The 16,264-nt window shown below is 52.0% G+C and overlaps 3 protein-coding genes across 3 annotated transcripts; 1 reads left to right on the forward strand and 2 right to left on the reverse strand.

Annotated features, from left to right (window-relative positions):
* Positions 1-4,531: 4,531 nt before the first annotated feature.
* On the reverse strand, positions 4,532-6,857 carry PG998_014204 (uncharacterized protein; the record flags this gene model as incomplete). The annotated part of the gene is made up of 7 exons (XM_066881020.1): positions 4,532-4,946; positions 5,011-5,443; positions 5,495-5,537; positions 5,589-5,646; positions 5,695-5,818; positions 5,878-6,670; positions 6,804-6,857. The coding sequence occupies 7 exons, from the start codon at positions 6,855-6,857 to the stop codon at positions 4,532-4,534; spliced, it is 1,920 nt and encodes a 639-aa protein (XP_066723872.1).
* Positions 6,858-10,817: 3,960 nt separating this feature from the next.
* Positions 10,818-11,371, forward strand: PG998_014205 (uncharacterized protein; the record flags this gene model as incomplete). The annotated part of the gene is made up of 3 exons (XM_066881021.1): positions 10,818-11,031; positions 11,118-11,176; positions 11,257-11,371. The coding sequence occupies 3 exons, from the start codon at positions 10,818-10,820 to the stop codon at positions 11,290-11,292; spliced, it is 309 nt and encodes a 102-aa protein (XP_066723873.1). The 3' UTR covers positions 11,293-11,371.
* Positions 11,372-12,264: 893 nt separating this feature from the next.
* PG998_014206 (uncharacterized protein) lies at positions 12,265-12,820 on the reverse strand (the record flags this gene model as incomplete). Its single annotated transcript, XM_066881022.1, has 2 exons — positions 12,265-12,483; positions 12,554-12,820. 2 exons carry the CDS (start codon positions 12,818-12,820, stop codon positions 12,265-12,267), a joined length of 486 nt encoding a protein of 161 aa, XP_066723874.1.
* Positions 12,821-16,264: the final 3,444 nt, after the last annotated feature.

Genomic DNA, 16,264 nt, shown 5'->3' on the forward strand with positions numbered 1-16,264 from the left:
CATACGCCGACGACCGACGACCGACAACATGAGTCGAAATCTGACACAGCATGGCGGCGAGCACAACAGGAGCGGGGGCAAGCTCGGGACTTGAGCATGGCAGCATGATGACAATTGCTGCTAAGAATACCCGTTGAGGTGACCGTCGCTTATGTGTTGCAAGAGAGACGACAACATAGCGACACGGTTGTTATTCACTGTTTCGAATGCTCAAAGAACCCCGAAGCACGCCGGCACACAATGACTCCTTAGGCCAGCGAGACCCAGTCCCCACAGGACCAGCGTGATAGACATTGCCAGACCGACCTGCATGCATCGTGCGATAGACGCATCCCACCGACGATTCTCCAACCCACAGCCGAGCAGCGTTGCATGATCCATAGCGAAAAGAGTCGGCGAGGCTACAAAAGGCCAGTGCATTGGCAGAGGCAGAGGAATGGAGCACCGGCGGTCGGCAGGTACGGGGCCAGTGAGGCAACACGATTCCGCGCCATGGGCCATCGTGTCTGCGAATGGCCTAACCCACTCCGACATCCAATATCCTCTTACGAAGCCTTACACCTGATCGAGAAAGGTATCGCCCAAGGGATCGGCGTCGGCCACGGGGACGAATCGCTCAAACAGGGCTTTCACCTGCGACAACCACCCCGTGAGCCTTTGCGTTTGCTGCAAGAACCTGTACCCGATGTCAGTGGACGACCTGCGCCGGAATGAAACATGGCGACTTACAGCTGTTCTACCTTCTGTGTGCTGTTCGGGCACCTGTTGTCAGATGTCTACCTCGTTGCGACGGCGGTGGAGACCTACAAAGTCGTGAAGCTGGCAAGACGTGGGCGTGCGTGAGTAGGAGAACTCTGCTGTACGAGGGCGGGGATAGACTTACTTTTCGTTGTGGTGGACCAGCTGAGACTGGACGGCGTTGACCTTGTCCAGCAGCTCACCCACCTTGTCCAGCAGTTCTTGGGTGTCGCCCGACGTTCTTCATTTTCAGTACAACGCGCGGACTGGATGTGGAGGGACCTACGGTAGCGGAGAGCTGAAAGGGCTCGACTCGAGGCCTTCTTGGTCGAAGAAGTTAGGAACGTCTGGAAAGGACTGTGGTTGTTGGCTCTGAGGCTGGAGCTGCGTCGCAGAAGGGGCGACGGTCTTGGGCGCAGGTGCGGGTGCAGTCGCAGGTGCGGGCGCGGTGGTGGCATGACCTGCTGATGGTCGGCCCTGCCGTGGCTGGTGCGGACGCTGCGCACCGTATCGCTGCGAAGGGAGCATGTCGGCGTGGATGGAAGTGACGGATGAATAGAGGAAGTTACAGGTGAAGGAGAGCAAGGTGGACGAAGGATAATGGAATATGCAACTCACTGAGAGCATTGACCCCAAAACTGGTATTTCTGTGGCCCAACTCGTGCGGTGCTGTAATGAAGCAGCAAGCATGGATGCGAGCCCAGCACAGTTTGGTGGCTAGGCTGTCAGGCGCGGAGTTGGGCTTTCCAGTTGGGAAGTACTGATCCATAGCCACACTTATGGGCAGAGGCGAAGTTCTGGACGAAGTACGACTTGTGAGGCATAGCCATGCAAGAGCCGATTAGCAGCATCCGACTCGGAGCAGACGTGGCGGAGGGTCGAAGTGAGCCTGCACCGAAAGCGGCCGACAGCATGTGATTTCGGATCTTTGGCCTATTCGTGAGCAAGCAGCTCATCTGCAGCTGCCGTCAGTCCGGACTCTACGTGTGGGATGTACCACCGTGTCCTGGCGTGGATTCTGGCTCGGAGGCATTCTGCGTCCTACGGTCCTCCATTCGAGAGCCAGATCAGCAGAACGAGGTCGACCGGGGCTAGGGATTAAGTTCTGGATTGGCTGCTCCCCACCCCCGAACTGCTCTAGCAGCGCATCCGCCCCCGCGCATGAACGGCCCTTCCGGTGCTGGTTCTGGCTCGCCGATTTAGACGTTGGATTAAATCGGCGCGCCGCTGACTGTCCCGTTCCTGAGCTAGTCTAGATGCCTGCAGAATTGCATGGGCGACATTGTGCCAAGGACCGGAAAGAGCGCGTGAGGATGTTCATACCTTTGGAGAGGCGAAGCAGCAAGGTCCCGCATCGTCGTGGACCAGTTCTGGGGTGCGTCCATTCTGGCGAACGTCCATTCTGGTGGACTTCCATTCTGGTGTGCGTCAATACGACTTTTCGGCCTGCTCAGAACCAACCGCAGTCGTTTCGACCCCAGATGAACACAGGCAGACATTGCACTGGCGAATGAGCACGAGCGGTTCCGGCGGCGGCATGTCCACCGCAGTACGCCTTGACGAGTACGTGTTGCCAAACCACATGGAACTATGCAGTCCGTGCTACAATACGAGAGCGAGTGACCGCACGAGCGCGGAATCAGGGCGCAGGGTCATGGAAAACTACGGGCGGCGGCGACGATTTGCCATTCAAGAAGCACGGCGAGGGAAAGGGTAAAGTGCTATGTATGTACGTAAGTATTCGCCAATATATTTTATTTATCTATTCTATTCGCGTCTCTGCATTGGCTCTGCTCGCGGGGTCAGGACTGCCCGATCCGCGCGAACAGGTTCGTAGCCAGCACCACGTACAGGCGCAGAGGCCGGCTTCGCTGGCCGCACTGCCACTAGCAGGTGCAGGGGAAAAACCTCGGTACATGAGATGCTCGAATGTAGGAGGAAAACCCGGGTGGCAAAGGCAGCAGGAGATGACTCGAACTGCGGACGCCAGAGCCAGGCCCGATGCCCCTCTGCAGGAGATAACTCGACCTCAGGAGGGAGACCGAGCAAAAAGACCATCAACCAGCCCGACAGGAGTCAGTTCAAGCTCTTGGACAACACAAGCGGGAGTCAGTTCAAGCCCCTGATCGACGCGAGCGGGAGTCAGTTCAAGCTCTTGGACAACACAGGCGGGAGTCAGACAAGCTGCAAGCAGGAGTCTGTTCAAGCCGCAAGGCGCCAAGAGGAGTCTGTTCAAGCCGCAAGGCCTCCAGGAGGAGTCTGTTCAAGCCGCAGGGCGCCAAGAGGAGTCTGTTCAGTTAGATCAACCGAGTTGAAGGCTGGCTGAATGCAAGCACGCCCCTGGCCAACTCCCGTCCCGTTCAGCAGCCACGCGGGGCACTACGTTGCGTCTAGACTACGGTACAGCAGCAGGTGCGGCAAGTGCCTTAGTGCAATGACAAGATGCTACGCGGACACACGACTGTGATAGGTCGAAGATCGGACACAAGCAACCATAGCTGCATACACAACGTGCATCAAAATCTGCACGTAATTTCGGGTGCTAAAGCCTAGACCGATCCATTTTCAAAACATTACATGAAGGCGTCAAGAAACAGGCAAATACTTCCAAGAGCGCCGACGAGACGCTAAGATAAGAGTGCTATTACGTAAAGTTCCTTCGGTGAGTATCCCCCTGGCTACCAACTTCAGCAAGAAAGGGGGTGTAGATCTGTGTGGCTTGATTGGTTGCACACACACACACACATCTATTAGCACCCGGGCGGCGAAGCCGGAAGGGCAACTATCGCTAATCTATGGTACATTCTTGAATCGATTGGTTGCATAGCTCGCAGTGATATACGTGCTAGCGCGCTCACGGAGGCTTGGAAACCCGTTTCTCGGAGAAAGCGTCGAATAGCTTGTCGCTGCCACCGAAGGTATCCACGAACCAACCTGGAACTGCAGGCGAGAGAAAAGCCGGGCACCAAGAGAGTCCATAGCGTATAATGCATTGGAAGGTAAAAGATATGATACAACCTGTAGACTGTGGGTTGCCCAGTGTGAGATAGTTCTTCATAGTCGCGTGCTGTATGATTTGCTATGTGGTAACTGCGGCGGTTATAGATGAACTCTTTTAGGTGAACTAGCAGGGATGCTTTTAGGCTCCCTAACGGCGTCCAGCAGCTTTGAAACCAATCGATCCGACATGAGCGGCCCGGAGGCTGAGAGGGGGGGGTGACCTGCGCCATCAATCCGCGGCGAAGGCTGGCTGAATATCAGCAAGTCCCTGGCCGACTGCCGTCCCGTCCGGCAGCCACGCGGGCCACTACGTTAAGGCCATAACTCCAACACTACATACGAGAACGTATCAGAAAAGAAAAGCACAGTGTGGCAGCAGGTTTGGTAGAAGATCTCCATGCGGGACACGACTGTGATAGGTTGAAGCTGCATAGATGTCGTGCGCAAAATGCTGCGCATGACTCCAAACGGTTATCACCTGGATCAGACCATTTTCAATACGTAAGATGCCATCCATAAGAAAGGAACGAATATTTTTAAGGGCCATGTGACGGGCTTGGCTAGTATTGGTTCTAACTAGCTATCCTGTATTAACGAGTATAACAAAATGGAGGAAACGAAGGTCTAGATGCATGACGGATACCGAAGTATGTATACTTTTGAATGACAGTAGTCTGAAGTACTGAGAATATGATGGAAAAATCGATCGGTGGGTTGGTGGGTCTTGTTGGCTGAGGGCATCGCCGAATGCCACTGTACAGATCCATGGCCTGTGACAGGGGGCCCCTGGAGCTCACGTATCCTGCCTCCCAACCATATCGTAGGTCGGGCGCTTGCTGAAGGGGCCATGCAGCATTTCAAGCAGGACGGCACTGAGCAAAGCGCGGTCCGAATCCGCGCTATGCGGGGTGGTCAGAAGGTAGCTGCTATGGAAGTTTGGCAGGGACTGCTCCGCCGTTGACAGATTCACCGTGTCGCCTATCGTAGCTTCGGGATCGGTCCGCCATTTGTCAAGCTGCGAGTAAATCGAGGCCAGATGCTTGTGGAATTCGGCTGCGGCCGCATCGAGGCTACCGCAAAACTCGAGCACGTGCAAGCAATGCGCGGCTTCCGTAAGCTCTTCTTCCCATTGACGACCTACGAATGCGTGGGCCTGTTTCTGTGCGACATAATGTAACAGAATTACACATGACGTGTATGCTTGGAAGCTGCAGCAATGTATGTTAATACAGACTGGAACTATCCAAACAAGAAGAAAGGATGTACGCTTACACTATAAGCCAGCAGCGCTTCGAGACATTGTTATCTTTGAGAAGCCAATCCATTATCCTCGCAGATGTCGCAGCCGCGACCACAGCCCGCTCGCAATGACCCTGAAGTACGCTCATGTCTTGTTCCGAGGAAGCAGTATGACGTGATTCCCGTGTAAAAGATTGGTTTATTTCGGCGGCGACGCGGCGGTAGCCCAACATTATGCTACCAAGATGTAGCAAGTGAACATGGCAGCCAGAGACCCGGATACTCCGGTCTTGTTCCGAACGCATGACATCCACAAGCCGCATCTGCCGCGGCAGCTTACTATACCAAGTCTGGAGGTCCTCCATAATAGAGAGTAGGGAGCCTGGAGCGAGCTCCTTGGATACTAGGTGCATCCGCATGACTTTCGCCTTTAACAGGGCTATCTTTGCCATTTCATTCGGAATAGCTGTGTAGCGTTAGTATTGGTAGATCTTACCGTGGGGAGAGTGCGGCCTACTTTCTGTGGTGCTGGCAGATGTGTTGATTTCAAGGTCTGAGAGCTTTAGGTCGATCAGTCCCAGTACAAATTTCCTTCAAGCCGAACCACATACCTGGCTCTCTATTAGCAGTCTTTCGTCCGGTATATTGCCTAGAGAGGCAGATAGCCAACTGAATGCTGTCAGTAATGCACCCATTACGAAATTCGACGCGCATTACCTCGATAAGAATACTAGGGTACGCCATGCCTTGCGACATTCAACCAATGGAGCTTCTGTAGCTCCTGGATATGAGGACCCCTTGTAATGTAGTCTAAACCTTTCGTATGTCTCAATACCCGTCTCTGGGTATACGTTCAGAAAATCGTCTTCACCGAAAGGCTCTAGGAATGAGTTGACTTACCAAGGTATGCAACAGCCACAGTTGTCTTATGCATGATATTATACATACAAAGTAACGCATAAGTTTTCATGGCGTCGACGGGCCGCAGCTGGATGACGGCCTCGAGATGATGTCGAGCGATGTCGTAGAATATGTGTTGTGCTTCCACATCAACTACCTCATTGTCATACTGGGCACCAACGGCAGCTACAATCATCAAACAGCAGACGGTGGCCTTGTGGTCCAGACTATTGCCTTTTGAGGGTAGGAAAGCAGCCTTGCAGCTTTGGACCATCTGTTCCTGGGAGAAGACGTGGAATATGTTCGCGGTGCTACTGAAAAATCGATCCACGAACCGGCTGGTAAGTTCGGGCGAAGGCAGCCAGAGCGAAGCTTGGCGCCAAGGGGAGCCGATAGAAGAGGCGGTATGGGAACAAGGTGAAAAAAGTGTCGACGCCTGTGACCTAAAGGTGCGCAAGGGTGCGGGATGCCCCTGGACATGAATCGCGTCCTGTACAGTGCCCTGTATTGCAAACCCCGTCGTAACACATGCGGATGGATTTTGGATAGACGAACTGGTAAGAGGGTCTTTAGCTGCGTCCAGTAGCTTTTGGACCGAAGCGATCTGGCCATGGCTGTCTCTCCAAGTTTGCAGCAATTGACCAGCCTGCTGTGCAGGCAGATCTTTCAGTCTGTCAACAAATGCTTCAAGTATGGCGAGGCGAGTGTTTTGCTGCTTTCTTTCAATGCATCTGTAACCACAGGTCCGGCGCTTGTTGTTGCAGTGCCCACACTTTGGTCGGCCGCCGTCACACTATGTTTCGTTAATACGCTTGCGATGCATATATATGGCTGGGGGTGTCGGATTGTCCAACCTTGATTTTTAGTCTCCGGCAGTCATGACAGGCTTCACTAGGTCGATGCTTGTTTAGAGCCGGTCTTCTGACCCTGACACTATCCCCATTCGATGAGCGAGCTGGTTGAATGTGACGAAAGCTCATCGTGGATCCTTTTAAACCAGACTTGTCACGCTTGTAGGAATGATAAAGGCAAAATGTTGATAGTCGCTGAACCACCTGGGCTTTGGCGTGAGTTTCATTAAGTCTTTGGAATGTGGAATTTGCATGCTCTCTGCGGCTGCACCACACAGTCCATCAACAGCGCTAGGAGACCATGTAATTAATTGAATAAAGTACGTCACTGAAAAGCGTGAATCAATGGCAGTCGGCAGCTGAAAACCGCCACCAACTGGGCGTAGTCATAACTCGCTATCATATGATTGGTATTTCTTCAATACCAAGAACGGCTCACCCATGCGATCTTGTCCTGAACTCAAATCATCTTGATAGTGGTGCTGGCCAATTTGATGGGTGACAAAGGGCTTGTATCCCCCACACAGTTTTCTGTCAAGTGCCTGGACTGTCATACATACTACAGTACGAGGTCTGACGGCTAGCATATGCGTCAAGATCGTGCATTAAACCTTGGCGATGAGGACAAGTTGGCAGGGACCCAAAAATCTTGCAAGGTCGTGTTATTATGGCGACTACCGATGCAGCGTGCAGCGTGCAGCGGCCTACTGCCTCTTCGACCAGCAAGCTGAAAACCACCCCTGTAAGTTTACCCCGTTGTCCGCGACCATCAAAATATAAACACAGGGTGAGGCGCTCCCATTCATGATAGTGCCAATTAAGTACTTGGTAGAAGCAAACGGTGGACATCCAGAACCAAGAACCAAGCTGACTCCCAGTGAGCGTAGGCTTGCTCTTTCTGACGTTCATCAGCAGTTTCAGGTCTAACCACATGACGAGATGCTTGGCGCTAGGGTCGAAGCATTGTTCCCCACACTACTATGCCATCTAGTTCTTGGTGCACCGGTTCGTAAATAGGTGGCAATGTGTAAGCTACGGAAGTCAGACTCGGCGGCTTCAGCATACACACTTCTGTATCATACTACGGATCTGAATGGGTGTTTATTGTGGGGATTTGCTACGTTCGGAAACGACCTTAGCAAGTAAAGACCTTGGTATGGTACGGAGGCGGTGAGGCATGCATAGAAAGAAACACAAGGTAAACCTACCCGGATTAGCAGTTCTTGCCTGCGAATTATTTCAATGCACTGCCTCTTGAAAGCCCTCAAGAAGCATCGCTTTTGCACTCTACTAGCTTCGTAACCACGTTTCTGGCCTTTTTTATCGCATAGGGATCCCAACGGTTGCCAGATCTGGATCCGTAGGACGCTACAATATTGTCTCGTCGTAGAATTCGCATTTTAGCTTCTTGCAGTATCAGGCACCCATTGGGCCAGAATAATGGGTATTCATTGAGCTGGGGTTTTCCTATTCAATACGTGACGGGGAACTTTTCTGTCCCACTTAATATAGACAAGATTTTGGCCGTGAACTTGTTGATCCAACAAGCCAATGAAGCGCTCCACAGCAGTGCCTCCAAAGAGAAAACAAAAGAAACAATGCCACTACCATCCCGAGGCCATGCATTAGTCTTTGAGGTCTTTGGATGGATGGAGGAGGGCGGGAACCACTGGAGGATAAGCTATAAACTAGGAGGGAAGACGAGCATTATGGTGGGACACAGGCATTAGTACTAACTAGTAATAGCTTTCAGAATCCTTACAGGGCTGAGATGGACCCTCTGTCCCCCACTTTCAAAGGTACTGAGCGGCCCTACTGGATCATAGTACTCGTGTACGAGTGAGTGATCAAGCAGTAGCTGACTTCCTGTTCAGAGAATGCCGCTTACTGTATGGAACTCTGATTCGCAACCGGATGGTAAAGGGGATAAAAGGAGAATATACACACGGGCTGGGTCTAGAACTTGGTATGGTATTTTCCTTCCTCTTGGGGGTATAATAGCTTCATTGGACAGCGGCACATTTACCTTGGTGGCCGCCTGATTCGATCCCGAAGTGCCCATTATTTGCTTATTGTGGCAACCTGCATGAAATTTATCAAGGAAGTTGCATGAAGCTTGTCAAAGATATTTCCGATTATTGACGATGGCTCACCTTCACATATTCCGGAGTTAAGGATGCCATGGCCTCCGACGTATTGCAATTGATTGGCTAATAATCGTGCTCTGAACGAGAAGTCGAATGGATTTGCGTTGTTTGCGAGAACGGAGACATGCTAATATGTTCATTTATGTATGGTTTCTCCGCTACACTCCTAACTAAAGCGAGACAGATAGGTGAGTGAGGTGGCTACCGTTGTCTATGTGTGCTGCTTCCACAGACTTCATTCATGGCGAGACGCTTGAGATAGTTGCGGGTCAGGGAATGGGAAGTGCACCTGGTTGACTGTGTGTCACAAGCCCTTTCCTCACTTCCCGCGAAAATACCTGTTTCTTTCTTGGAGCCGGAGTTGCGTCCTGTTCGTTCAATCACAAGTATGCATAGAGCGATTACACATATAACAGAAGTTATTCTGTACTGCGTGATTGTCCGCCTTCCGGTGTGGGGAATGTGGAGAACTGCGCCAAGCGGCGGCTCTAGAACAATATGACGATGTGACGGGCCGATAATAAAATTAGAAGATGCATATTGCAAGGATTCATGTCCAGTAGTAATTCATGGCTAGTTCCTGGTGCTGGGCCTAGTGGCTTTTGGCCAATTCTAGCTTCAAGGGAAATTGTACTGTATTGAAGCACTGGCGGACTCTGGAAACGGGAATAGAGGCGGAGGAGTCATACAGTAGCGACGATCACAAAACACAACAGTCGAATGGTGACGGGCATCAGATGCAATTTTGGGATTGCGCCTCTCGTACCCACCTTTGGTTGATAATTATCCCTTGTCTCAAGTTCAGATCGCCATGTCATTTCTCCAAGATGATCACTGGTACTTTCTTGAGTGCTAGAAGTTAAAGATTAAGGCTTCGCATCTATCATCCCTTAACCACGTACCGCCGCAAATACTTGGACCAGACAGAGTGGCATATCTGATTCGATCAGGTTAATGTAAACGCTACGTAATAGCACCCTTACCTTGGCTCCGTCTCAACTGGAAGGTCTTTTCTTCTTTCTAACACCCGCATTAACGTTTGGAAAATAGGCCGACCTAACCGTTAGCCCTTGACGCTGCATGCAGCATTTGGCGGACGCCATGTGCGCAGTTAGGGTTGCTTGTGTCAAACCTTCAACTCCTCGCAATCATGTTCCAGCCTGGGGTCTTGCGGCCACACCTTGACGAGAGTATTAACCCACATGCCATTCATACCTGCCGCCGTATCATGAATTTAGTTTCTGGTGTGTTCTCAGAAGTATGTAGTGTAAGTAACTCCGAAGGCCAAGTCGGTTCGACTTTCCAGCGAGCGCCAGTGCGGAGGTGAGACCACGTCCGGCCAGCGGACGATTTACCACAGATAGGGTCGGCATATGGGGTCTAGTGTATAGTGCGTTAAAAAGTAATGTTTTCTTTTCTCTCTGTTCTGCATCCAACACACAGCTAACGGTGGGCGAACTCGTCATTGCACTTACCGTAAAAGCTAGAAGGGGCGCCACTGACATGCACGGCTTTAGCGCCGGCCGAAAGTTGACAGACAACCCAACTAACACGGCCGTAGCTTGGCAGTTCGTATATTTGCAAAATCTATATAGTCTGGTAAATGATTTAGAAAAGTTATGGCGAATTGGTTTCTGGTTGAAGCTGACATCGGCATCAGTCAGTTAGTTCGTTGGTTTCCGACCTGACACCTGAAAAACTATATATATCAAGGCCCCAGAAGACCGCGAAAACACCTTGCAACGCACATCCTCCTTCGGTCCCCTTTTAATGCTATACGGTTAAATCCCAAGCTCCTTTACAGAACCACTACCCACAACAAGATGCACACCGCTACCATTACCCCCTGCTTCTGAATCTGCTGATCGCCGTTCTCCCTTTCGCGGCGCAGGTCACTCCACACCCGTACCCCAATCCAGAGCCCGGCTTGATATCCGACCTCATGGGTAGGGTCAAGACACTTTTGGGCAATATCGGCAACGCGCCGCCCCCCAAGCTCATATGGACACCGCGGCCCTCGTCCCAGTGCGCCGCCGTCAACGGGGGCGAGCTGCAGTGCTGCCGCGGCGCTCTGGCAGGGGACCAGCCGCTCATCGTCTTCCTGGCCCAATTATACGGGTATAACCTGAACCCCAACGACGTGAACGGGCTCGTCTGTGAGTTACACCTTGAAAGAAAATATGCCATGCGTTACACCAATAATATGCAAGAAGCTTGCTGACTTGAAACTTAACCTAAACAGGCGATGACCAATTAGACAAATGCCCTGGTGTGAAGATGTGCTGTCAGGTCACTGCCCTAGTATGTCTCTTTTCCTCCTCTCTTTACCCCTGAAAAATGATGTCAAGGGGTCGAGCAGTAAAACTGACCGATTACACCAGAGCCCCCTAGTATCACTCTACTGTCAGGACTATTAACAAGAAGGCGATTGAAATGGCGGGTCTTGCGGGCTCGGTATTGTTCAGTTCTCCTTACTTCGGAGCGGTCTCATACATAGTTGAAGAGGCGATTGATATAGCACAGGGGTCAACTATTTTCAAGAAACATACCCAACTAATACTTTTATCTTCTTCTTTCATGCCGTAAATTGAGCTTGGTAGTCTGGTGTAATTCTACTAGAACAGTCTATATATGCTGTTTGTCTATCTGGCGCTTCTCGCCCTCATAAGTCGTTCGTTTGTAGTACACATGGGCCATAATTGCCTGCCACAAAGCTGCCGCTTGTCACGCCTTAAGTATCAACATGTGCCATGTCTTCAGTCGAACTGCATACGGCTGAGACCCGTCCAAGGGTCCTCCAGCATTCCCACCATCTCCTTCGCCAGGGTATCCCGCTGCAACTTGCGCTTGTAGTTCATGTAGTCGCCTCGTGCGCGCCTCGCCACAATCTGCACAGGCGGCCGGCTTGTGACAGCTTTGCACCGTTTTCCCCCAATCGGGAGGGCATTGCCATATCTGTGTCGTCATGATTGGCGTCAAGGGCTTTCTGACCGCCACCCGGCTGTTCCAACGTACAGCTCTCTGCAACTACGCATCCATCGCGCCGTAGCAGGGGTATCTTGTAGGTGCTAGTCAGGCTCCTGCATTCGTCGCGGTGGTCGGCGTAGTGTTCGTCGTCGAGCTGCGCTCGGTGATGAGACTGATCGACAGGACTTGTGGCCCTGCTGAGTCGACGGATACGGTGCAAGTCCAAGTTCGTGGCGTCGACGTCTTGGCTCTGGCTGCTGTCTGAGAAAGACTCGACATCAATATCAGCTTGTCTCCTATGCACCTGACGTTCCATTGCCCTTGTATTTCTCGCAGCCCTATGAAGGCGATTCTGAGGAGTACGGTTTTCGGGTTTTCGGTGGCAAGGCCTAGGCTGCGATCGACTGCCAGCCGCCCTTGAATTATTCGTAGAATGGTTGGACGACGGATGGCGGCGCGAGGGTTTGCTTATGCGACCTATGCGTGTTGTGACGAAACCTCTGTTTGTGGGCGCAGCCTCTTCCGCTAAAGCGGACTGCGATCGATCGAGTTCGAATGCATTTTTTGCGTCGTCCTTCAATGCTGGTAAAGGCGTCGACGGACCGGGTGAATGTTGCGAACGTGGAAGATCCACAAACTTGCTAAGCTTGTGTTTTGTTAGGTTCAGCCGCTTACCACAGGATGTCTGCGGAATGAGGTTAATTGGCTTACCGCTTCTCGCACGGAGCGGCTTAGATCCGCCTTGCTAGACTCATAGCCGGCTTGTAGTTCCGCAAGTCTGGCTTGTATAGCCTGGTATTGGGTATCGACCTGTTGTAGCTCTTGAGAAAGCATCTCCTTCTGGTCTTCGAACACCCTGGCTTCTTTCTCAAGACTGCCTTTCTTATCCTCGTACCCGGATTTAAGAGCGCGTCTTCGGTTGGCGCTTTCCCATAGTATTGTGGTTTCGGGCGAGTCTTCTCGCCCGCGGTCGGGCATCTTTTGTTGGACGATCAAGCCACGATGAACGACGAAGCAGAAACGTGAATTATCTATGTGCGATCAAATGTAAATGCCACGAAAGCCTCATATGAGCCGATTCAGGAAATCTCGTCATATTTGTCCTAGGGACGTCTCTTTCCACGTTCAGGTTTCAGGTTGCCGTGTTAACGAGAAAGGGACCTTCCCCTCCTTTGCCAAAAGTGCATTCGGTGGCTAGTACCGAAAGTCCTCTGGACGAACCCACTCTGTTTAAATACGGCGGCTTTCCAGGCGTCAGTGGGTTTCTCATATAGACCTTGTGAAGGGATGTGAGATTTTAGAGCTGATTTATAGTATCAGGCGCTGCTAGTGGTGACATTCGAGCGACGTGCAGTCGACCCGGTCCTTGCCCTAAACAAAGTGCGGTGCCAACTTTGGCTACTCTGCGTACGGCGGGTTCCGAGTCTGGCAACAGCGGGTTAGCGAAGATGATTCTTGAGAGTTTTACCAAGTATATACCTACTCCAAACGTAGTAGTCATCTCCGCAGAGCCCCGGATCCCACTCCTCGTATTCCGTGCGACTTGAACTGGCAGTCAATTGGATAGACCAAACAACTACGACAACTTGGTGGGGACTGGCCAAACACTCATAGACTCGCCGATTTAGATCGGTTACGTGGCGGCGTCGGTACGTGGGACTTGAGACCAGCTGACCTTAAGCTAGCTCCATGCTCCGCCCACTTTGTTGGACTTTTCCTGGTGTTATAAAGACCACCGTCCTTCCCTGTTTCTAGTGACCCAAACTGTCGGGACAGATCCCTCACTTCGGAATGCCGAGAGTAACCGCCAACCACCGAAACTCAAGCCGTAGGGGACATACATCGCCGAGACGAAAGGCAACGATTTGATCAATCCACTCCACCCGACGGAGCTGAGAATTGTGATACGGTTCATTGAGCTGACGGGTTATATTCAAGGGTTCGTCGACGACAGTTCTGTGTGACGGATTAGCAGGTGCGTGGACGATGTGACGGTCGGTCCATGTCTATCCAACTCTTCCAAGCCGCTTTTGCACAGGCCTACATGGTCCTAGTTCTCATCCGGAAGCCACAGAACCTCACGTTGATTGTCAACGCTAGCAAACCATTAGTCAAGGGTGTGCAGCGATCCAACTCCTGCTCGGTCCGAATGAAGGTGCGTTCGACGGGTTTGGGTTACCCCTTTTGTCGAACGGGGCTAGGGTCAAATTTTGGATTGGCACTGCTCCCCCGCACCCGGATTGTCCAGCAGCGCTTGCCCCAGCGTGTGTCAAATATAGGGCGCTGCTTCTGGCTAGCCAGTCTGGACACTGGAACGGTTCCGGCGCGCTACTTATTGTCCTATTTCTGAGCCAGTCTAGGCGCCTGCAGAATTGCGTCTCTACAGAGAAACACCTATGCTCTGCACCATCATAGCTCGTTCTGTATCGTTGCCTTCGCCAACTACTTATGGCGGTACAAGCAACCGGGTAGGCACTAGATTGGCCTACACCTGTTGCACGGCGTCTTCCCTGACTACCTTGTCAGTTGCTAACCTTCCCTGCCGCATGAAATTACGTTCATCTGATCGGATCCTCGCACATAATGTGGGATCGTTCATGCGCATCCCAAGGGTTCCAATGGATGCCAAGGTTGCGGAGAGCTTCCCCGCTCATAGTTCAGGTATGTGACTGGCACGCCCTGGTGACGCATGCAAGGCGGATCCAGCGTCCAAGGGACAACCAACAAGGCCTAGCCCTTGCTTGGAACACCAGTGCAAGCGAATGCAGACCAAGAAGGCTACACCTCTCGATCTCTCAGAGGCGCCGAATCACGGGCAAAGACACAGGTAAGTGGGCAAAATATACAATTGAATTTCTGCAACGCGCCTACGCCTCGAAAAAGTCTCGACGCACCGCGTCTCGTCAGCACTCCTAGAGCACATCTGCCGTACCGTGGTAAAGCACCCTGGGCAAGACCGGATATGAGCCCGCTATGAAGGCCCGACATCACCAGCGACCTACTGATTGTTGTACATCTTATCCTTGATTTCGCGAACCAACTTCCCAAAATCTTCCCCAAATAAGCGCAATCTCTGCTAGCGCAGCATAAGCGCTGACACACCATTGGAAATCGCACCATATTCGGCAGGAAGAGGGGTAACCCAACCCCCCCGAACACGCCTTCGTTCGGACCGAGCAGGAGCTGGATCGCCGCTCACCCGTGGCCAGCAATTCGCAACAGCAACCCTTGTCCATCCGCCTTGCTAACGTTGGCAATCGGCGCGAGGTTCCGTACCAGAATGAGGACTGGGAGCGCGCAGGCCTGTGAAAGGAGGTTGGAAGAGTTGCGACAGACATGTCCACCATGGGCCACCACTTCGTCACACTGAGCTGTTTCGATAATGTAGTCATTTCGATATGACCATCAGCTCCATGAACCGTGTCACAATCCGCAGCCGTCGGATGGAGTGGATTGGCCAAGCCGCTGCATCTCGTCTCGGTGATGCATGTTGTTACTGCTCGATTGTCGGTGATTGTCGGTTGCTCGGCATTCCGAAGGGAGGGATGTGTCCCGACAGATTGGGTGACTAGAGAAAGGGAGGCAAGGGAGGCAAGTGGTCTTTATAACAGCAGGAAAGGTCCAACAAAATGGGCGGAGCATGGCGCTAATTCGAGGTCAGCTGGTGCTAGCCCCGCCCGATGCGCCAATGGTTTGGTTTGGTTTATAATTTTACGTCTGGAGGGCTGCGCTAGGCAGCTGTGACTCCGAGCCTCCCGGGGGCATGAGGACGTGCCGGGCTAATCTAACTATTCTATCTCTACGTATACAACAAAGGAAGATTATCCGACAGAATCGGTTGGGCTTTCGCCATTTCTATAGCAGCTTTCTCCCTCGGCCGGTTGAGGACAGCAATCTGCAGGGATTATCAGCTTCTAGTAAGCCTTTCCATAGGTCTATTATGCATGCTTTCGCATGCATGATCTAGGGCTCCCCTGCCACGTGGCCCCGCGTCAGCGGAGCTTTGCGTCAAGGAGGGGATTTCCGGGGGCCGACCGTCCGTCCTACGCATCCAAAGAGGCGTAGTTTGGTGCGGTCTGGCTCTCGGTTGTAGCACCGTTTCGTAGTGCTACGGTATCTCCTGAGGATTTGGAAATCGTAAACGCCCCAACCCCTTATTACTTACTATAAGGTGATAGGAAGCAAAAAGGGAATAGTACAGAGACAAGACATAGAAGAGTAGATGCTAAAGGAAAAACGTGAAGGAAAAGAGATATGGCGCATGTTCGGTCTTCCTTTACCTTGGGCAGATATCGGTATAGAACTTGGTCGTGCGAAGGAGTGTTTTAAAGTTCTCCGGGCTCCTCATAATCTGTAGCCTGTACGACCGCCATTCAGCCGCATTTCTGGGCTTGGTTCTCGGCTTTGCAGGCCATCGGTCGT

This window comes from Apiospora kogelbergensis (genome assembly GCF_038363985.1).
Source record: "Apiospora kogelbergensis strain CBS 113332 chromosome Unknown utg000010l_segment0_segment0, whole genome shotgun sequence".
In the NCBI taxonomy this organism is placed as follows: domain Eukaryota; kingdom Fungi; phylum Ascomycota; class Sordariomycetes; order Amphisphaeriales; family Apiosporaceae; genus Apiospora; species Apiospora kogelbergensis.